The 23,196-nt window shown below is 44.8% G+C and overlaps 1 protein-coding gene across 1 annotated transcript in view; it reads left to right on the top strand.

The window, feature by feature from the left end:
* grk1a (G protein-coupled receptor kinase 1 a) overlaps positions 1-23,196 on the top strand; it is a 51,825-nt gene that overhangs the window by 9,951 nt on the left and 18,678 nt on the right. Inside the window, exon 2 of the mRNA XM_048540187.2 lies at positions 9,015-9,142. Within this exon, the coding sequence (XP_048396144.1) occupies positions 9,015-9,142 (128 nt within the window). The remainder of the gene's footprint in view (positions 1-9,014; positions 9,143-23,196) is intronic.

Here is a 23,196-nt window from a genome sequence, read left to right as displayed (position 1 = left end):
GGGGCACTGCAGACCGCAGTCTATGGCCACTCTTCCACACATATAGAAACATAGATGATCTTGCCTCAGTTGTATAACTGCTTCTTACTCAGACCAGGCTCCTGTGACCCGTGACTGATGCCCTTCATTCCTAGTCCAGTCTGTCAGCTATACATCTACTTTCCTAATTTATATGGCAACTAAATTATGGTTATGGTTGTATTCCTGAATTTACTCACCATAAGGCCCTGTTTCTCAAATTTGGTTTCTGTCCTCTGACGTTGTCTTCACAGGACACCTTTCCTTTGCTCCCCACTACCATTTAGGCCAACATGGGTCAACCAACTGGCTACTGTTATGGAGGCTGAACCTCTCTGATAATTAAACCAAAACACAAGCCCCAATCTGTTCTGACAGGAGTACGAGTTCCCCTCCAATAATTAGACTAGAAACACCCAGACAAGCTCACCTTTCCCCTTGTAATCTACTAGAAGAAAGAAAATCCCTGATCTTCATTTTACAAGTAACAAGAAACAATTTATTTCTATAACCCAACAATGAACATTTTAACAAAACTACTAACAAACTGACAATCCCCCCTTAGACTACTAACTACGACCTAACTGGTCTAAATTCTAGGAATACTGTTCAAATAAACACAAGACCTACTTAATAAACGCAATTAATAAATGAACAACTCTCCAAGTTCACTTATTCCGTCTTCAGAAATATTCTGTCTTTTCCACTCTCTTCACAAATGTCTTTGTTCCACTGTTTCTGCTGTCAGGGATGTTTTATATCTACAATTTCTTCAATGAGCACTTTGAGCTAAAATACCATTATTAATACCATGATTAATTAGATGGGCTTTTTCTGAGAGTTGAATGGTGCTAACTCTTGGCAGATAGTGGATGGTTCTCCCTGATCTTCTAAATGCCCTCATCTTATGTACCTGTAATGACATAATCAAATTCTTATAATATGATTGGTTTCAGGTTATCAATACCATCAGAATTAAATTCAGTTGGCTTTCTGTATCTAGGTGTTTGGTTTAAATTAATTGGCCAAATTAAACCTGGAAAATTTGCTGCTTGATTGTTCTACAAAAAATATTTTGATTTCTGTCCATCTATTCCACATTTATGAACTTGCAAGCACAGACAAAGCATAAGCTCTTAAAAGAACTATAGCACTCGTTTCCCCACGATCATTTTTACCAACAAATTCTAACTTCCTGTCTTTCAATTCATGAATACCCTACCCAACTTCATAACAACTACCCCTCCTTTAGAAAAAAAAAATGAACCGTCATTATGGAACGATGGCTTCATTTCTTTTTCTCTAAATCTTAACACTAACCACATAATACATAGTTCAGTACTCTTTTTGTACCTTTGATGCTAATTCTAAATATATATAACATTGGACCATATCAATTCTATCACATGTAAACATTTTCTTTTAAAAAATGAACAACTGACCTTTCAATTGTGTCATCATTTTCCTGCATCAACACAGCTCCAATCCCTATATCACTGGTGTTGATAGTGACTTTAAAGAGTTTTAAGAAATTTGGTGTCACTAAAACTGGCTCAGTGGTTAACATAGCTCTTTAATTCTCTAATGCCTCTTGGCATTGGTCTGCCCACTGAAATTTCATGTTCTTCTTTAGCAAATCCAACAGCGGTGCCACCGCACTGCCAAAGTTCAGCACAAACTTCCAGTGGAAAACACTTAGTCCCAAAATTCGTATCACCTCTTTCTTTGAGGATGGTCTGAGAAATTGCTCAATGGGCTTCGACTTCACGTTCCTCAGGGTCATACTTCCATGTCTGATGCTATGGCACAAGAATGTCACTCCTGTTTTCGTGAATTCAGTTTTTGCTAAGTTTATAACCAGTTTTGCCTCCTGTGGCCTTTCGAAGGGCCCTGCCAAATGCACCATGTGATCTTTCCATGGGTGGCTAAAGACCACAATGTCATGTATATAGGCAGCACAATTAGCCAATCTTGCCACAATTCGTTTCATAAGTCTTTAAAATCTGGCTGATGCATTCTTCATATCATAGGGTATTACTTTAAATTGATACAACCTATTTGTGGTTACAAATGCAGAACATTCCTTCGCTGTGTCCGACAAAGGTTCTTGCCAGTAACCATGGAGTAAGCCCTACTTGGTGATATAAGTGGCTTGACCATCTATTTCCACGTTGTCCTTCAGCCTTGGAATTGGGTACGAGTCCGATTCAGCTACAGCATTGACCTTCCAATAATCCCCGCAGAACCATTGAATACCATCAGTCTTCAAAACCGACATGACCAGCAACCTCCACTCACTTTGAGTCGACTCTATGACATCTCCTTGGAGCATCGCTTTCAGTTCCTTCTATACTTGTGTGGCTTTAAGAGGGTTAAGCCTGTAGGGCTGTTGTTTTATCAGAACAGCATTCCCTACTTTAACCTCACGCCTTTGAATTCAGCCCTCTGTTCCTGAGACAAATAACTCACTATCCTATGCCATTCTGTAGGGACTGCCTCATTTTTTTTTAACTTTCTTTGAGGAACATCAAAATCAAATGATTTGGATTCTGATTCCTCACTGAGTAGCAGTAACTAATACCTATTTCTCTGGTTCCTATTCCAAAGGTGCTGGATTTATTACTTCCTGTGGCTTTCCTACCATTTGACATGATGGGTACAGCAAAATTCAACCACATCCTTATGTAAGCCAGGCCAATAGAAGTATTTTTGTATTTTAGCCTGAGTCCTCCTCACTCCTAAATGACCGCCTACTGGCAATTTGTGCACTGCCTGCGATACTTCCAGTCTATTTGCCACCAGCAACACCATCTGGTGAACTTCCACCCATTTCTCCTCTGCACTAACCATGAGGTCTCCATTTCACCTTAGAATTCCATCCTTAAGGTAATAACACTTGGGAATACGTTCTAATTCCTTTTCCAAGTAAGCTTTAGTTTATAGATCTTTTATTGTCTAATTTTTTTGCTGTAACTCCAATAATCTTTCAGATCTAAACACCTCTGCCTGATCCTCTGTCTGTTTAGGTTCTTCCCTTACCAATTCATCCAACAGGGTTTCAGCTAACTGGACCTCAAATCCTTCAACTTTCTCTTTGGTATTCCCCTCTTGCTTTAATTTTTGACTTTGGGTTCTTGTCACCACACAGTCTGGAAAAATTCCAGGGTATTTTTCTTTTAACTCCTCAGTTCCCTAGTTTTCCTTCGGCTTCTCCACTGTAAGGGGTGTCACTCCCACTTTTGTTCCTGGTAGTTCGTTTCCAAGAACAACTACATTCCTGGAATTGACACTCTTTCGATCACTCCCACTGTCACTTCCCCAGTCTAGATTGGATTTTCCAACCTGATCTTACACAGGGGAACACTAAATCTCTGTCCATCCATTCTACACATTAGCGTTCTCTCAGGTAACATTTCAGAAGTAGCGCAAATACTTTCATCTCTTCTTGTTAGAGACTAAGCAGCTCCCATATCTCTCAATATTGTAACTTCTTCACCATCTCCCCCTGTTCTTACTGAGGAAACCTTATCCACAGAGGTGAAGTATTTGTAGAGACTGGGCAGTCTCTGATTGTCCAGCCCATAACTAGGCTGTGCACTCTCCTGAGGCTCCTTGACTCCTTTTGGGATTTCCTTCACTACCTCAACTAATCCCACTGGTTTAGCCTCTTTTACCACACCCTTTTCCACACTGCCATTGTTATAACACCAGCACTGTGACTTTGTGTGTCCCACCTTATTATAGTGGAAATACCTGAAGTCTCCTGCCTCCTTTTCACTCTCTTGGGTTTCTTTCTTTTCTTGTAGCTGCTCTCAGTGTGATCTAGTTTTTGTTTTTCATCGAAGGATCTCCCTTCTTCCCCAATTTCTATCCTTCACGTAATGAAATTGCTTTCGGAAACTAAATTTCACTTTATGCACAAATACATATTCATGTCATCTCTGCAGCTCTTCTTACTTTGGTAACTTTCTGTTCCTCAATGTGAGTTTTTGTCTCTTGGAAGTGAGTATTAAATTCCTCCAGCAGCGTAATCTCTCTAAGATTGTATCTTTTCATATGTCTTTTACATCTTTAATCTATCAAAGTTGCTCCGTTCAATACTTTCAATCTCGACATAACATTTATGCTTCTGAACCGTTGTCTATGTGTTTTTGGTACCAATTCATAGGCACTCAAAATAGCCTGTTTAATCTCTTCATAATTTCTTGACACCTCATGTGTCTGCGTTGCAAACAACTCAGTAGCCCTGCCTACCTACTTGGTCTGAATTAACATTACACAGTCTCTGACCAGTCCATCTGCCCAGGTAACAAAGTGTGGGGCTGGATGAACACAGCAGGCCAAGCAGCATCTCGGGACAACAAAAGCTGACATTTTGGGCCTAGACTCTTCATCAGAGAAGAATGATGGGTCTCTGATGAAGGGTCTAGGCCCGAAGCATCAGCTTTTGTGCTCCTAAGATGCTGCTTGGCCTGCTGTGTTCATCCAGCTCCACACTTTGTTATCTCGGATTCTCCAGCATCTGCAGTTCCCACTGTCATCTGCCCAGCTAGTTTCTCAAAGGAAATGAAAAAGGCTTCCACACCTCTTTAATGAAATTTTGGTAGTGTTTGGACATATTTATATACATCCCTACCAGGTCTTTGGCTGTGATTGCTCAACCTCACATCTGTCTTCTACTTTTACTTCTGTCATTTGAAGTTTTTTTACTTCAAGTTCCAACTTCTTGTTTTCCAACTTGAACATTCTTTCCCTTTCACTTTGCTCAGCTAAGAACCTTCTCCTCCTTTCTTTATCTTCTAACACCAGTTGTCTCATTTGCAATTTACTTTTTACAAACTCCATGGCACTTGACTGTTTCTCTGATACACTGATCTGCTTGACCAGCTCCATTACAATTTCAGATTTTCTTTTATCCCCAATTAAACCCAAATTTAACCTGTTTGCTAATTCTGAAGTATATCCTTTCTCTGTCTTTCTAAACTTACTTGGCGATTTTGGGAAGCATCTCTAAATCCTAGAACGTCTGTAGAAATTTTAAGAGCTGTTTCCCTCACTTTTAATTTTAACCTACCACACATAACTGAAATTAACCAGATTTTCCACGCCTATGTTTTATTTAGAGATCTAGGACGCTAATCCTCAAGTCTGTTTAAATCTATCCAAATCCATTCAGATCCGTTCAAATCTCTTGCACGAACCATTCAGATCCCAAACTCAAATTGTCCAGATCCATTCAGATCCCAGACTTGAGCCCCCAATTTTGTTATTGAGGGGGAATAGCCAATCCCCTCTGATAATTAAACTGAAACACAAGCCCCAATCTGTTATGATGAAAGTAGGAATTCCCCTCTAGTAATTACTCCCGTAACACCCAGACAAGCTTGCCTTTCCCCTCACAATCTCTTAAAAGAATGGTTAAAAGAAAGAAAATCCCTGATCTCCACTTTACTAGTGACAAGAAACAATTTATTTATTTAATCCGACAACAAACATGTTAACAGAATTACTAACAAACTGACAATCCCCCCTTAGACTACTAACTACATCCTAACTGGTCTAAATTCTACTGGAATACTGTTCAAATGAACACAAGTCCCACTTAATAAATCCAATTAATAGATCAAAATTCTCCAAGTTCACACATTCTGTCTTCAGAAATATTCTGTCTTCTCCACTCTCTTCACAAATGCCTTTGTTCCACTATTTCTGCTGTCAGGGATGTTTTATCTCTACAATTTCTTCAACAAGGACTTTGAGCTAAAATACCATAGTACCTTTGATTAATTAGATGAGCTTTCTCTGTGAGCTTACTCTGGCTGATGGCAGATGGTCCTCCCTGATTTTCCAAATGCCCTTGTCTTATATATCCATGGTGACATAATCAAATCCTGACGATATGTATGATTTCAGGTTGTTAATGCCATCAGATTTAAATTCAGTTGGCTTTTTGTATCTAGGTGCTTGGTTTAAATTAATTGGCCAAATTCAAACTGGTTGTCTTGGAAAAAAAATGCTGCTTGGCTGTTCTACACAAAATGTTTCTACGTGGGTGCTTGCATTTATGAACTTGCAAGCACAGACAAAGCTTCAAAGGGCTATAGCACTCTTTTCCCCACAATCATTTTTGCCAACAAATTCTAATTTCCTGCCTTCCAATTCATGAATGCCCTACCCAACTTCATAAAAACTACCCCTCCACCACCAACCCCCAGCATTGCCCACACATTTTACTGGTTGTTTTCTATTTGCAATGAAATTTGTTCTACGCTGGTGGAATCCCAGGATTCTTGGGTGTGAGGTTAGTTGGATGTGATGATGGTGCTGAGATACTGCATACATATGGTGGCATGATGGGGTAGAGAATGATGTACCTCCTGTGTACAGAGATTGGTGGGAGGTTGGATAGTTCCATCAGGCTCGCTTGTGTACAGCAGGAAGATGGGCTGTTATATACTGCACCTCTGTCACTGTTTAAAGAATGTAAGTGAATTGCTGCATATTGTTACTCCCTGAATGGCACTGTAGCATACTGGAGCTTTTGCAATCACAATATAAATGCATTGTTGTGTCCTGTAGTACATGGACATGTACTACAGTCTATGTATTACAGTACTGTGTATACTATACCCCAGTCATTGTTTACAAGCCCACTTCACAACTATAGCAGCAATGAACATGGAATGGCATGATCCCATTAGGTACTCTTGAGGGCCACATCAAAGCCCTGGATACACCAAGTCAGCAGACTACTGTTAGGGGTATAGACACAGAGAAAAAATCATTAATGAGGGTTAGCAGCATTTTCAGTGGTTACAGCTCCATAATGAGCCTCGTTAGGATGGTTGTACCCAGCCCAAATATCTCGTTGCATTAGTTGCTCTCTCATTGCCATCAAAAAAATATATATTTGCCAGAGACAGAGGCTAACCAAGTTTCACCATACAAATTCCTGGGGTAGAGGGATCATCCCATGAGGAAAAATTAGATAAACTTGGGCAATAATTTAGAAGAATATGGGGTGACACATTTAAACATTTCAACAAGAAGTTTCCTCTTGTGGGAGAATGTAGAACTAGGGGTGATTGTTCAAGAACAAGGAGTTGGCCATTCAAGGTAGAGACAAGACAGGATTCTTTTTGTCTTAGAGGGTCACAAGTCTTTGGATCTTTCAAAAGAAGAACTTCTGAATATTTTTAAGGTAGTAGTTGGTAGATTCTTGTTAGGCAGAAAGGTGGAATGTTTTCTGTATACTGGAGAACTGTGAACGATTTTGATGCCCTTATTTAAGAAAATATATTATTTCATTTGAGGCAGGTCAGAGAAGGTTCACTAGGATGATCTCTGGTATGGAGGGATTGTCTTATGAGCAAAGGCTAAACAGATTGGGATTCTACTCACTGGAGTTTAGAAGATTACGAGGCAATCTCAGTTTGAACATAAAGGATTCTTAAGGGACTTGACAGGGGTAATGCTGAGAGGGTGTTTCTTGTCATGGGAGAATCTAGGACCAGTGGGAAGTCTCAGAATAAAGGGGCACCAACTTAAGCTGAGATGAAGAGGAATTTCTTCTCTCAGAGGCTCATGATTTTTTGGAACTCCTTGTCACACAGAGCTGTCAGAACAGAGTCCTGTGTATATTTGAGGCTGAGATGGATTTATTCTTGATTGGTCAGGGAATCAAGGGTTTGGGGGAAAGGACAGGTAAGGGGACAGGAAGAATGTTGGATCACCTATGATCCTATTGAATGGCGATGCAAGGTTGAAGGGGCGAATGGTCACTCGTGCTCCAATTTCCTGTGGTCTATAATCAGCCATGATCTTACTGGATATGGCAGCTTGCTAGAGGGCCCAGGGTGACCTACTCTAACTCATATCTCTCATATTCATGTGAAATATACAATATTGTTACAGGGCTTGAGGGGCCAGACAAAGGAAGGATGTCTCTCAGGGGAGTACTGCGATGATGAGTGGAGTGAGGTTGTTGAGAATCGGGAATCACAGCCACAGAATGGGGGTCTCAACAAATAGGTCTGAAATGAGGAGAAACCTCCTCACTCAGAGAGTGGTGAGTCTTGGCACTACTCCTGAGGGCTGTGGAAGATCAATCATTAAGTAAGTCCAAGGCACAGATTGATAGATTTTTAAATACAAAAGAATGTGATATGGGGATAGTATGGGAAAACGGTCTTGAATTGGAAGATGACCTCATTGAATGACAGAGCAGGCTAGAGGGGCTGAATGGCCCACCATATATTTCTTATGCTCAACTCAAGGCCCCACCACGGCCACCCCAGGGCTCTTTAACACAAGAATGCATTGTGGGTATTGCCCTCTGGAACAAGGGAACACAGGTAGACTATTAGCTGGATGCTCATGGACAGTTAGAATTGCTTATGTCCCAGCTCTTTAGATTCTTGGAGGGTGCACTCACTGAAACCCATGACGATGCATACAATTCTGATCTCCCTGGAATAGGAAAAGTGCTTTTAAACCTGAAAAGGTCCAGAAAAGATTTACAAGGATGTTGTCAGGGTTGGAGAGTTTGAGCTACAGGGAGAGGCTGAATAGGCTGGGGCGATTTTCCCTGGAGTGTTGAAAGCTGAGGGGGTGCCCTTATAGAGGCTTATAAAATCATGAGGAGCACGGATAGGGTGAATAGCTAAGGTCTTATTCCCTGGGTTAAGGGAGTTCAAAATAGGTAAGAGGGGAAAAATTTAAAAGGGGCCTAATTTGCAACTTTTTCACGCAGGCTGTAGTGCATGTATGGAATGAGTTGCCAGAGGAAGTGGTGGAGTACAATTACAATATTTAAAAGGCATCAGGATGGGTACATGAATATGAAGAGTTTGGAGAGATATGGGCCAAATGCTGGGACTAGGTTTATTTAGGGTATATGCTCAGTAAGGACGAGTTGGACTTCAGGATCTGTTCCCATGCTGCACAACTCTATGGCTCTACTCTGTGTCCTGATCAGGCTGCTCTTCATTTTGCAGGGAGTGATGGTGGAGAAAAGGATTCTCGCCAGGGTGCACACTCGATTCATCGTCTCGCTGGCTTATGCCTTTCAAACTAAAGAGGAGCTGTGTCTGGTCATGACCATCATGAATGGCGGAGATTTGAGGTAGACAATAAATGGTGATGTCAGAGAGCTCGCTCAGATTCATTAAGTTTCTTCACCAAGGAGGCCAAATCAGTTCCTCAGTCTCTGTCCCAAATTCATACATATCCGTCCCCCACACCCACGGCCAGCAACCTCCATGTCCCCTCCCTATCCCCCAACCCTGCTCACAGCCCCTCCTCCCAATGTTTGCAAACAACTGAAAACTGTAAATATTCACATGAGAAATATTCAAGCATCCTGGGATATCCCATTGCTTCACAATGAATTAATGGTCAGTAGATAGATGAAGGAGATAGACTAGCCCACAGCATGATTCTACAAGTAAACCTGAGGAGGTGAACGAGCCGGGAGACTGTCAATCTTGTTTGAATGGGAATTCGGAGGATTGCACAGTCCTGTATCAAAACTGCTGTGGTGTTTGCTTTTGCTCGTTGAGGGAAGTGATGGGGCTGTCTGTTGAAAGAGCCAGGGTTGAGCTACTGTATAAGGTCAGGAGGCACGCATTGCTGCTCTTTCCCACCAGCATGTAGTCACAGAGTCATACAACATGGAAACAGATGCTTCAATCCAACTAGTCCAAATTGACTGTAATCCCAAATGAAACTAGTCCCACCTGCCAGAACTTGGCTCATATCCCTCCGACATTTCTTATTTGTGCACTTATCCAAATGTCCCTTAAATCTTAAAACTGTACCCACGTCCACCACTTCCTCTGGAAGTTCATTCCACACACCACCCACTCTCTGTGTAAAAAATGTTGCCATTCATGCCCCTTTTAAATTTTTCTCCTCTCATCTCAAAAGTATGATCCGGTCTTGAAATTCTCCAACCTAGGGAAAAAAACACCCGCTATTCATCTTATCGATGTCCCTCATGATTTTAAAAACTTCTATAAGGTCACCTCTCAATCTCCTGTGCTCTAGGGAAAGAAGCCCCAGCTTATTCAGCCTCTCCCTGTAACTCAAACCCTCCAGTCCTGGCAACATCCTGGTAAATCTTCTCTGAACCCCCTCCAGCTTAATAAAATCCTTCCTAATAGGGTGGGCTGAAATGGACCCACTACTCCAGAAGAGGCCTCACCAACGTTCTGTACATCCTCAGCATGAATTCCCAAAAAAGGGAAAAATGCAGCGGGAGGCACCAAGAATTTGGGGCAGGAGGGATAAAAACACACAATTACCCTGGATAGAGGAAAAGACAGAGAATAGCCTTGTGCGTGGAAGGTGATGAAGGGAATGGTGGTGAATGCAGAGAACAAACTGAGACACAGTGAGAGAAGTCAAAGACATAGGTAATGTCCAGCCCTACCTCAGAGAATGTTTCACTCCCGGACAGTTCATTAGCCTGACCCGAAACGTCAGCTTTCCTGCTCCTTTGATGCTGCCTGGCTTGCGGTGTTCCTCCAGCTCTACACTGTGTTATCTCTGACTCCAGCATCATTTTCCTTCAATTTGTGCTCCCCAACCGCATGACTGCACCTGCAGAGTGCATTTTTATCACAGACAGAAACATAGGAGCCATTCAGCCCCTCAAGTCTACTGCTGTATTCTAGAACAAAGCAGATTTTGGATCGGAAATTGTCTTCTTTCAGCAAGCCAGAGGGTGGTAGTTGATGGGAAATGTTCATCCTGGAGAGCAGTTACAAGTGGTGTACCGCAAGGGTCGGTGTTGGGTCCACTGCTGTTTTGTCATTTTTATAAATGACCTGGATGAGGGCGTAGAAGGATGGGTTAGGTAGTTTGCAGACGACACTAAGGTCGGTGGAGTTGTGGACAGTGACGAAGGATACTGTAGGTTGAAGAGAGACATAGATAAGCTGCAGAGCTGGGCTGAGAGGTGGCAAATGGAGTTTAATGCGGACAAGTGTGAGGTGCTGCACTTTGGTAGGAGTAACCAGAAGGCAAAGTACAGGGCTAATGGTAAGATTCTTAGTAGTGTAGATGAGCAGAGAGATCTCGGTGTCCATGTACACAGATCCTTGAAAGTTGCCACCCAGGTTGACAGGGCTGTTAATAATGCATACAGTGTTTTAGCTTTTAATAGAGGGATCGAATTCCAGAACCAAGAGGTTATGGTGAAGCTGCACAAAACTCTGGTGTGGCCGCACTTGGGGTATTGTGTACAGTTCTGATCACCGCATTATAAGAAGGATGTGGAAGCTTTGGAAAGAGTGTAGAGGAGATTTACTAGGATGTTGCCTGGTATGGAGGGAAGGTCTTACGAGGAAAGGCTGAGGGACTTGAGGCAGTTTTCATTAGAGAGAAGAAGGTTGAGAGGTGACTTAATTGAAACATATAAAATAATCAGAGGGTTAGATAGGGTGGATAGAGAGAGCCTTTTTCCTCGGATGGTGACGGCAAGCACGAGGGGGCATAGCTTTAAATTGAGGGGTGAAAGATATAGGACAGATGTCAGAGGTAGTTTCTTTACTCAGAGAGTAGTAAGGGAATGGAACGCTTTTCCTGCAACAGTAGTAGATTCACCAACTTTGGGTACATTTAAGGCGTCATTGGATAAGCATATGGACGTAAATGGAATAGTGTAGGTTAGATGGGCTTGAGATCGGTATGACAGGACGGCACAACATCGAGGGCCGAAGGGCCTGTACTGTGCTGTAATGTTCTATGTTCTATGTTCTATGTTCTAGATTATCTACCTCAAAACCATTTCCCTGTGTTATCCCCTTATACTTTGATGCCATGAGTGTCAAGAAATTTATCAATTTCTGCCTCAAACAGACTCTATGACTGATTCTCCACAAGCCTCTGGGGCAGATGTTTGTATTGATTCACTAACTTCTGAGTGAAGAAATTCCTCCTCCTTCAGTCCTAAATGCCACTGAGACTATATCCCCTGGTTCTCGACTCCACCATCAGGAAAAGCATCCGTTCTGCATCCTATCTGTTAAAAATTCCGCAAGTTTTGAGAGATCATCTTGTGATGTGTAATGAGGCAGTTTTAATAAATGATCTTAGAGTAAAATACCCCGTAGGAAACAGTGACTGTAACATGGTAGAATGTAGCATTCAGTTTGAAAAGGAGAAACTTGGATCAGAAACAACTGTGCCAACCTTAAATAAGGTTCATTTAAAAAGGAATAAGGACAGAGCTAACTGGGGCAGACTTGGAAAGGCATTTAGCAATAAAGATGGGCGAGGAATAATGGCAGATGTTTAAAATAATAGCTCATTGCTCACAACAAAGGTACACCCCATTGAGGAAGAAGTAACTTAGTCTGGGGATAAGTCAGGGGAGTTAAGCACACCATCAAACACAAAGTAAAGCATTCAATTCGGCAAAGGTTATCGATAAATCAGAGGTTTGGGAAAGTTTTAAAACTTACAAAACACGATTTTTTTGAAAAAAGGGAGAAGATACCATTTGAGGGTAAACTCAGAAGGCAAACAGCAAGAGAGAAGAATTAATGAACACAGGCTCCTCAGAGAATGAGGCCGGGGAAACAATAATGGGGAATGAGGAAATGGCAGAGGAGTTGAATAAATATTTTCCATTAGTCTTCATAATTAATAGCATTCCAAAAATACTAAATAACCAAGAGCGTAAAGAGGGGTGTAAATAAATACAATACCTATCATTAAAGGATAAAGTACTAGGGAAAGCAATGGGGTTAAAGATCAAAAGATTCCTCGATGTAACAAAATGCATCTTAGGATATTAAAAAACATAGCTACAGAGATAATGGATGTGTTGGTAGCAATCTTCCAAGAATCCTTAGATATAGGAAATGTCCAAGAAGATTGGAAAACTGTAACGCTTTTATTTGAAAAGGGAAAGTGAAAAAAAAAGGTGAATTTCTCTGAGATAATGGGAAAAGCAGACGCTGGGGAAACCGAGATAACAAGATGTAGAGCTGGATGAACACAGCAGGCCGAGCAGTATTATAGGAGCAGGAAGGCTTGGGAGAATCTAGATTCAGAGGGCATAATCTCAGAATAACGGGACACCCACTTAACACAGAGATGAATAGGAATTTCTTATCTCGTAGGGTAGTGATTTGGTGGAATTCTTTACTGCATACTGTCTTCTTTATAACATATATTTACAATATATTAATGACTTGGATGAGGAAACTGCGTGTAATATACTTAGGTTTGCAGAATACACAAAAGTAGGTGGGAAGGCAGGTGGTGAGGATGACACAGGAGTCCGAAGAAGGATATAGACAGGTTTAGTGAGTGGGCTAAAACTTGACAGCTGGAATACAAAGTTGAAAACATGAGGTTTGGCAGGAAGAATAGAGGAGCTGAGAGTCACTTAAATGGGATAATGCTGCAGAAACCTGCAGCACAAAGGGAATTGGGAGTCCTCATATATAAATCACACTAAAAAGCTACATACAGGCTCAACAAATAATAGGGAAGGCAAATGGCACTTTGTCTTTACTTGAAAGGGGATGGAGTGTAAAACTGGAAAGCTCTGCTAAAACCAAACAAAGCGCTAGTTCCACAGCTGGACTACTGAGGACAGTTTTGGGCCCCTTACGTAAGGGAAAGATTTCCACCAAATCACTACCCTACGAGATAAGAAATTCCTATTCATCTCTGTGTTAAGTGGGTGTCCCGTTATTCTGAGATTATGCCCTCTGAATCTAGATTCTCCCAAGCCTTCCTGCTCCTATAATACTGCTCGGCCTGCTGTGTTCATCCAGCTCTACATCTTGTTACATTGACATTGGAGGCAGCCCAGAGAAGTTTCACGAGGCTAATCTCAGCTACAGAGGGTCCAAGATAACAAAGTGTGAAGCTGGATGAACACAGCAGGCCAAGCAGCATCTCAGGAGCACAAAAGCTGATGTTTCGGGCCTATGATGAAGGGTCTAGGCCCAAAATGTCAGCTTTTGTGCTCCTAAGATGCTGCTTGGCCTGCTGTGTTCATCCAGCCTCACATTTTATTATCTTGGATTCTCCAGCATCTGCAGTTCCCATTATCTCAGCTACAGGGGGACTGCCTTATGTGGAGATATTGACCAGGTTGAATTTGTACTCAATGGAGTTTAGAAGAATGATAGGTGATCTTATTGAAACATACTAAATTCTTACGGGGGCTTGACAGGGTTCATACGGAAAGGTTGTTTCACCTTCTGGGAGAGTTTAGGACCAGGGTGTATCAAATCAGAGTGAGGAGTCATCTATTTAAGACAGGGGAGGATTTTTTTCTCACTCACAGGGTGGCAATTTTGTGGAATTCTTTACCGCAGAGAGATGTTGAGTCTGAGTCATTAAATACATTTCAAGCTGAGACAGATAGAGTTTTAGTCAGTAAGGGAATCATGAGTTATGGGGAAAAGGCAGAAAAGTGGAGTTGAGAAATTCAGATCAGCATGACTTCACAGAATGGCAGAGTGGACTCGATGGGCTGAATGGCCTACTTATGCCCCTTTGATTTTTCTTTTATTCTGTTGCTCTTCCTCTGCATGTGACATAGGACAGTTCAACCATCCCTAGAATCAGTGTAGAGAAACACTGCTGCATTCCCTCTATGGTCAGTATATTGTTCCTTAGATAAAGGGAGAAGAACTGCACACAATGATCCAGGAGTGGCCTCACTAAAGTTCTATACAATAGAAGCAAGACATCTTCACTCCCGTAACAGAATAGGGAAAGAATGGAACAGGTTCTGGTAGGTCTACTAGGAAGGAGAGAAGGTCAGAAGTCTGCAGTGTAGAAATTGGAAAACATTAGATAGAACACGTTATACATATTTCCTATTCAAAGGAACACATCTTTAAAGGAAACAGGATTTGAATTAGGTCCTCCTGGCTCAGAAGTAGGGACACTACCGCTGCATCACAGAGACACCAGATTCTTACTGCCACTGGGTTTAAGTAAGGGGTATTTGATTGGTAGCTGACTCGACAGCACCCGGTCAACTTTTCCACTGAGGCAAAGTGTTTCCACGGAAGGCTTGTAAACTCAAGGTGGAGCCAGGGTCTCAGTACCAGACAGGCTACTGAAAGCGGAAAACAGTGTGGGGGAGAAAAGCCTGACAGCAAAACAACAGCAAATTATCAATGCACGGAATAAAGTTCATGGATAGGAATTGGTTATAACTTCTAGATTGATGGCAAACTTGGAAGAATTTGCAATAAAGTGAGAAGACGTCATTTTACAGAGACCACTGGCTTCAAGGTATCCATCAGTCAGTTGTGGACAAAAGAGTAGGCAAGGAGCTGGAACGTTCGTTTTCAGACGTTTCGTCACCATTCTAGGTAACATCATCAGTGAGCCTCCGACGAAGTGCTGGTGTTATGTCCTGCTTTCTATTTATCTGTTTAGGTTTCCTTGGGTTGGTGATGTCATTTTCTGTGTTGGTGATGTCATTTCCTGTTCTTTTTCTCAGGGGATGGTAGATTGGCTCCAAGTCAATGTTTTTGTTGATGGAGTTCCTGTTGGAATGCCATGCTTCTAGGAATTCTTGTGCGTGTCTCTGTTTGGCTTGTCCTAGGATGGATGTGTTGTCCCAATCAAAGTGGTGTCCTTCCTCATCTGTATGTAAGGATACGAGTGATAGTGGGTCATGTCATTTTGTGGCTAGTTGATGTTCATGTATCCTGGTGGCTAGCTTCCTGCCTGTTTGTCCAATGTAGTGTTTGTCACAGTTCTTGCAAGGTATTTTGTAGATGACGTTCGTTTTACTTGTTGTCTGTATAGGGTCTTTTAAGTTCATTAGCTGCTGTTTTAGTGTGTTGGTGGGTTTGTGGGCTACCCTGATGCCAAGAGGTCCAAGTAGTCTGGCAGAAACCTAAACAAATAAATAGAAAGCGGGATATAACACCAGCGCTTCGTCAGAGGCTCACTGATGATGTTACCTAGAATGGTGACGAAACGTCTGAAAACTAACCTTCTGGCTCAGTGAGCAAACTTACATCCAGAACCTCAACCTGAGCTACAAATCTTCTCAAAACTCACTAGTAGGCAAGGAGATTGGACTTTTAAAAAACCTTTAAGAACAAAGAACAATACATCACAGGAACAGGCCATTCAGCCCTCTAAGCCTGAGCCAACACATTTAGCCCTTCCATACTAATACTGTCTTCACTTACAGGATCTGCATCTGCCCTATTCCTTTCCTAATCATGTATTCGTCCTGATGTTTCTTGAATGCTGCTCTTGTGTCTGTTTCCACCAAATCCTCTGGCAGTATGTTCCAGGCACTCACCACCCTTTGTGTGAAAAACTTGCCTCACACATGTCTTTTAAACATCCCCCCCCTCGCACCTGGAACCTTTGCCTCTAGTAATTGACCCCTCCATCCTGGGAAAAAGCCTCATACTTTCCACACTATCCATGCCATTCACAATCTTATAAACTTCTATCAGGTCGCCCCTCAACTTCCTGCATTCCAGTGAAAACAAGACCAGTCTACCAATGTGGACCTCATGAGTTTCAAAATCTGCCCACTTCTAGCTACGTCTCATGTCAAACCCTCCCTCTCATCCTCACCTCCTTGATCTGTCCGTCTTCTCTCCCAACTATCCGCTCCTCCCTCCTCACTGACCAATCACCTCCACTGCCTACCTGCACTCACCTATCGCCATCCCACCTACCTTCCCCAGCCCCACCCCTCCTCTCTCTTTATTTGAGTTCCCTTCCCCATCCCCCATTTCTGAGAAGTGTCCTGACCTGAAACATCAACTTTCCTGCTCCTCTGATGCTGCCTGGCCTGCTGTGCTCCTTCGGCTCTACACTGTGTTATATCTGACTCTGGCAGTTCTTATTGTCTACCAGTCTATTTAACATTTCTTCATAGCTATTTCTGGTAAAATTTGCTAAAGAACATTACACAACTGTTATCAAATCAGAAGAAACACACTTAAGGGAGACTAAATAAAAACCAACAGAGCTGCAGATGTTGTAAATCAGGAACAAAGACAAAGTTACTGGAAAAGCTCAGCAGGTCTGGCAGCATCTGTGGAGGAGAAAACAGAAATTCAGGTCCTGTGACCCTTCCTCAGAACTGATGGTGGCTGGGAAAACGTCAGTTTATATGCAGTAAAAAGGGAGGTGGGTGGGTTAGGGAGTAAACGATAGGATCAAGCCCAAAGAGAGAGAAAAACAGTTGGACAGACAAAGGAGTTAATAACGATCAGGCTGGGAGGGTGAATAGTTGTTCATGGGGACCGTTAGTGACTAACAACAGGGAGTGTGTACTGGCAGGCTGTGGTAACAAAGCCCGGTGTGTGGAGTGGGGGGGGAGCTGGGACATGGGAGAGTTTAGGCACTGGAACGCTGCAGCAATCCAGAGACAGAGATGTTGTCCAGGGAGCAAGGTGGTGCATTGAAGTGGCAGGAAACAGGCAGTTCAGGGTCTTTTTTGCAAGCAGAACGTAGATGTTCTGCGAAGTGGTCACCAAGTCTACACTTCGTTTCCCCAATGTAGAGGGGACCACATTGTGAGCAGTGAATGCAGTAGACTAGATTCATGGAAGTGCAGGTGAAGTGTTGCTTCACCTGGAAGGTATGTTTGGGCCTTTGGATACTGGGGAGGGAGGAGGTAAATGTGCAGATGTTGCACCTTCGTCGGTTACAGGGGAAGGTGCCGTAGGGCTGTGGGGAGGTGCTGGGGGTGAAGGAAGTTTGGAGCAGAGTGTCCTGAAGGGAACGGTCCGTGCGGAAGGTGGACAAAGGTGGGAAGGGGAATATGTATCTGGTGTTGGCATCTTGCTAGAGGTGGAGGAAATGGCATCTGATGATCTTCTGGGTGTGGATGCTGGTGGGATGGTAGGTGAGGATAAGGGGAACCCTTTCACTGTTACAGGAGGGAAGAGAAGGGGTGAAGGCAGAAATGCGGGAAAAGGGTCGGACCTGGTTGAGTGCCCTGTCAACAACAGGACTGGGAAATCCTCGGTTGAGGAAGAATGTTGTCATTTTGGAGGCTCCCTTGTCGAAGTTGGCCTCATCTGAACATATACGACAGAGACGGAGGAACTGACAGAATGGGGTAGAGTCTTTACAGGAAGTGGGATGTGAAGATGTATTGTATAGGTAGCTGTGGGAGTCAGCAGGTTTGTAATGGATATTAGTGGCCAGTCTATCCCCAGAACTGGAAACAGAAATGTCGAGGAAGAGAAGGGACGAGTCAGAGATAGACCAGTTGAAAGTGAGGGCAGGGTGGAAATTGGAGGAGAAATTGATGAAATTTTCCAATTCCTGATGAGAGAGGGAAGCAGCACCGATGATATCATCGATGTATCGGAGAAAGAGTTGAGGGTGGGGGCTGGAATAGGACTGGAACAAGGTATGTTCCACATACCCCACGAAGGGACAGGCATAACCAGGGCCCATGCGGGTACCCATGGCAACCCCACTTACCTGAAGAAAATGAGGGGAATTGAAAGAGAAGTTGTTGAGGGTGAGGACAAGCTCAGCCAAGCGCAGGAGGGTGGTGGTGGGTGGGGATGATTCGGGTCTTTGTTCCAGGAAGAAGCAGAGAGCCCTAAGACGCTCCTGGTAGGGAGTGGATGTGTAAAGGGGTTGAGGAGGTGGCTGGAGCCGGTAAACTGGAAGTTTTGAAACCAGTGTAAGGTATCAGATGAATCATAGATGTACGTGGGTAGGGATTGGACCAGGAGGGTGAAGACTGAGTCAAGTTGGGAAGAGATGAGTTCTGTGGGGCAAGAGGAGGCTGAAACAAGGGGTCTACCTGGACAGTCCTGTGTGTGGATTTTTGGCAGGAGTTGGAAACAAGCTGTGTGGAGTTGGGGAGCTATTAGCTTGGAAGCGGGTAGGGGGAAATGGGATCTGTAACCATAGTGGATACCATGGCCTGATGTGCCATGGTGGAGTCATGGTCCAGGGGAAGGTAGGAGGAGGTATCTGAGAGCTGGCGTTCAGCCTCTGCAATGTAGAGGTCAGTACGCCAGATTACAATAGCACCACCCTTATCAGCATGCTTGATGACAAAGTCAGGATTAGATCTGAGTGCATGGAGTGCAGTCAGTTCGGAGGGAGATTGGCTGGATTTGTTGAGAGGGGCACAGAAATTAAGGCGACGTTGACAGTTCTCAATGGAAGATCGAGTGCAGGTAAAAGGCCGGAGGGAGGGATGCCATTTCCGCCACCTCCAGCGAGGTGCCACCACCACACACATATTCCCCTCCCCTCCCTTGTCCGCCTTCCACAGGGACTGTTCCCTCTGGGACACCCTGGTCCAAGTTTCCTTCACACCCAACACCTCCCCACAGCCCTACGGCACCTTCCCCTGTAACCAGCGAAGATGCAACACCTGCGCATTTACCTTCTCCCACCCCAGTATCCAAAGGCCCAAACATACCTTCCAGGTGAAGCAACACTTCACCTGCACTTCCCTGAATCTAATCGACTGCATTTGCTGCTCACAATGTGATCCCCTCTTCAGTCGGGAAATGAAGCGTAGACTTGGTGACTGCTTCGTGGAACATCTATGTTCTGCTCACAAAAAAAGACCCTGAACTACCTGTTTCCTGCCACTTCAATGCACCACCCTGCTCCCTGGACAACATCTCTGTCTTTGACATGCTGCAGTGTTCCAGTGAAACCCAGCGCAAGCTGGAAGAACAACACCTCATTTTCCGCTTGGGGACCCTACAGCCCTCCGGACTCAATATTGAATTTGATAATTTTAGGGCCTAAACTCTCCCATGTCCCACCCCCGAACCCAAACACCAGGCTTTGTTACCACATAGCCTGCCACTACACACCCCCTGTTGTTAGTGACTAACAGTCCCCGTGAACAACTATTCATGCTCCCAGCCTGATCCTTTGTCCAACTATCTTTCTCTCACTTTGGGCTCTATCCTATCATTTACTCCCTACCCGACCCACCTCCCTATTTTCTGCATATAAACTGATGTTTTCCCAGCCGCCTTCAGTTCTGAGGAAGGGCCACTGGACCCGAAACGTTAACTCAGTTTTCTCCTCCACAGATGCTGCCAGACCTGCTGAGCTTTTCCAGCAACTTTGTTTTTGACACTGAAGGAAGACACTGACAAAATACAAGATCTAAAAATACTTCAGGTAGAGGGTAATTTCCTCATAAAAAGAGGTAAGGAGGTACATGTTGACAGGTGGAATAATAAAAATCCAACAACTTGGCAGGATTTAAAAAATAATTTCTGGCAGAAAATGTGAGCATCATTGTCTGGACCAGCAATTACTGCCCTCTGTCGTTGCCCTTCAGAAGGTGTCGACCTCCAATCCCCTCACACTCCAAACCCCTCTCACTCCAATCCCTCACACTCAGTCCCCAATCCCCTCACACTCCAAACCCCTCTCCCTCCATTCCCTCACACTCAGTCCCCAATCCCCTCACACTCCAAACCCCTCTCCCTCCATTCCCTCACACTCAGTCCACAATCCCCTCACACTCCAAACCCCTCTCCCTCCAATCCCTCACACTCAGTCCCCAATCCCCTCACACTCCAAACCCCTCTCCCTCCATTCCCTCACACTCAGTCCCCAATCCACACACACTCCAAACCCCTCTCTCTCCATTCCCTCACACTCAGTCCCCAATCCCCTCACACTCCAAACCCCTCTCACTCCAATCCCTCACACTCAGTCCCCAATCCCCTCACACTCCAAACCCCTCTCCCTCCATTCCCTCACACTCAGTCCCCAATCCGCTCACACTCCAAACCCCACTCCCTCCAATCCCTCACACTCAGTCCCCAATCCACTCACACTCCAAACCCCTCTCCCTCCAATCCCTCACACTCAGTCCCCAATCCACACACACTCCAAACCCCTCTCACTACAATCCCTCACACTCAGTCCCCAATCCCCTCACACTCCAAACCCCTCTCCATACAATCCCTCACACTCAGTCCCCAATCCACACACACTCCAAACCCCTCTCCCTCCAATCCCTCACACTCATCCCCAATCCGCTCACACTCCACACCCCACTCCCTCCAATCCCTCACACTCAGTCCCCAATCCACTCACACTCCAAAGCCGTCTCCCTCCAATCCCTCACACTCAGTCCCCAATCCACACACACTCCAAACCCCTCTCCCTCCAATCCCTCACACTCAGTCCCCAATCCCCTCACACTCCAAACCCCTCTCTCTCCAATCCCCTCACACTCCAAACCCCATTCCCTCCAATCCCTCACATTCAGTCCCCAATCCCCTCACACTCCAAACACCTCTCCCTCCAATCCCTCACACTCAGTCCCCAATCCCCCCACACTCCAAACCCCTCTCACTCCAATCCCTCACACTCAGTCCCCAATCAACACACACTCCAAACCCCTCTCCCTCCAATCCCTCACACTCAGTCCCCAATCCCCTCACACTCCAAACCCCTCTCTCTCCAATCCCCTCACACTCCAAACCCCACTCCCTCCAATCCCTCACACTCAGTCCCCAATCCCCTCACACTCCAAACCCCTCTCTCTCCAATCCCCTCACACTCCAAAGCACTCTCCCTCCAATCCCTCACACTCAGTCCCCAATCCCCTCACACTCCAAACACCTCTCCCTCTAATCCCTCACACTCAGTCCCCAATCCCCTCACATCCAAACCCCTCTCCCTCCATTCCCTCACACTCAGTCCCCTATCCCCTCACACTCCACACCTCTCAGCCACTAATCCCTCACACTCAGTCCCCAAAACCCCACACTCCAAACCCCTCTCACTACAATCTCTCACATTCAGTCCCCAATCCTCTCACACTCCAAACCCCTCTCTCTCCAATCCCTCACACTCAGTCCCCAATCCACACACACTCCAAACACCTCTCCCTCCATTCCCTCACACTCAGTCCCCAATCCCCTCACACTCCACACCTCTCAGCCACCAATCCCTCACACTCAGTCCCCAAAACCCCACACTCCAAACCCCTCTCACTACACTCTCTCACATTCAGTCCCCAATCCTCTCACACTGCAAACCCCTCTACCTCCAATCCCTCACACTCAGTCGCCAATCCCCTCACACTCCAAACCCCTCTCACTACAATCTCTCACACTCAGTCCCCAATCCTTTCACACTCCAAACCCCTCTCTCTCCAATCCCTCACATTCAGTCCCCAATCCCCTCACACTCCACACCCCTCTCCCTCCGATCCCTCACACTCAGTCCCCAATCCCTTCACACTCCAAACCCGTCTCTCTCCAATCCCCTCACACTCCAAAGCCCTCTCCCTCCAATCCCTCACACTCAGTCCCCAATCCACACACACTCCAAACCCGTCTCTCTCCAATCCCCTCACACTCCAAACCCCTCTCCCTCCTTTTCTCACACTCAGTCCCCAATCCCCTCACGCTCCAAACACCTCTCCCTCCAATTCCTCATACTCAGTCCCCAATCTCCTCACACTCCAAACCCATCTCCCTCCAATTCCTCACACTCAGTCCACAATCCCCTCACACTCCAAACCCCTCTCCCTCCAATCCCTCACACTCAGTCCCCAATCCCTTCACACTCCAAACCCGTCTCTCTCCAATCCCCTCACACTCCAAAGCCCTCTCCCTCCTTTTCTCACACTCAGTCCCCAATCCCCTCACACTCCACACCCCTCAGCCACCAATCCCTCACACTCAGTCCCCAATCCCCTCACACTCCAAACCCCTCTCCCTCCATTCCCTCACACTCAGTCCCCAATCCCCTCACACTCCAAACCCCTCTCCCTCCAATCCCCTCGCACTCAGTCCCCAATCCCCTCACACTCCAAACCCCTCTCCCTCCAATTCCTCGCACTCCATCCCCAATCCCCTTATACTCCAAACACCTCTCCCTCCAATCCCTCACCATCAGTCCCTGATCCATTGACCCTTCAATCTAATGCAAAGCAGGTGTTCAAAAAAGTAAACAGGAAATAAATTGTATTCACCCAGCACCTTTGAAAGATGCTCTCTCACGATCTTTGGTGAAATTTTGCAGAGCATCTTATAGGTAGTACACACTGCTGCTACTGAGCATCGGTGGTGGAGGGAGTGAATGTTTGTGGATGTGGTGCCAATCGAGCGGGCTGCTTTGTCCTGGATGGTGTCAAGCTTTTAGAGTGTTGTTGGAGCTGCACTCATCCAGGCAAGTGGGGAGTATTCCATC

Source organism: Stegostoma tigrinum, chromosome 12 (assembly GCF_030684315.1).
Source record: "Stegostoma tigrinum isolate sSteTig4 chromosome 12, sSteTig4.hap1, whole genome shotgun sequence".
Lineage (NCBI taxonomy): Eukaryota > Metazoa > Chordata > Chondrichthyes > Orectolobiformes > Stegostomatidae > Stegostoma > Stegostoma tigrinum.
Note: the sequence above shows the minus strand (reverse complement) of the source record. Positions and strands in the feature narration are given on the sequence as shown.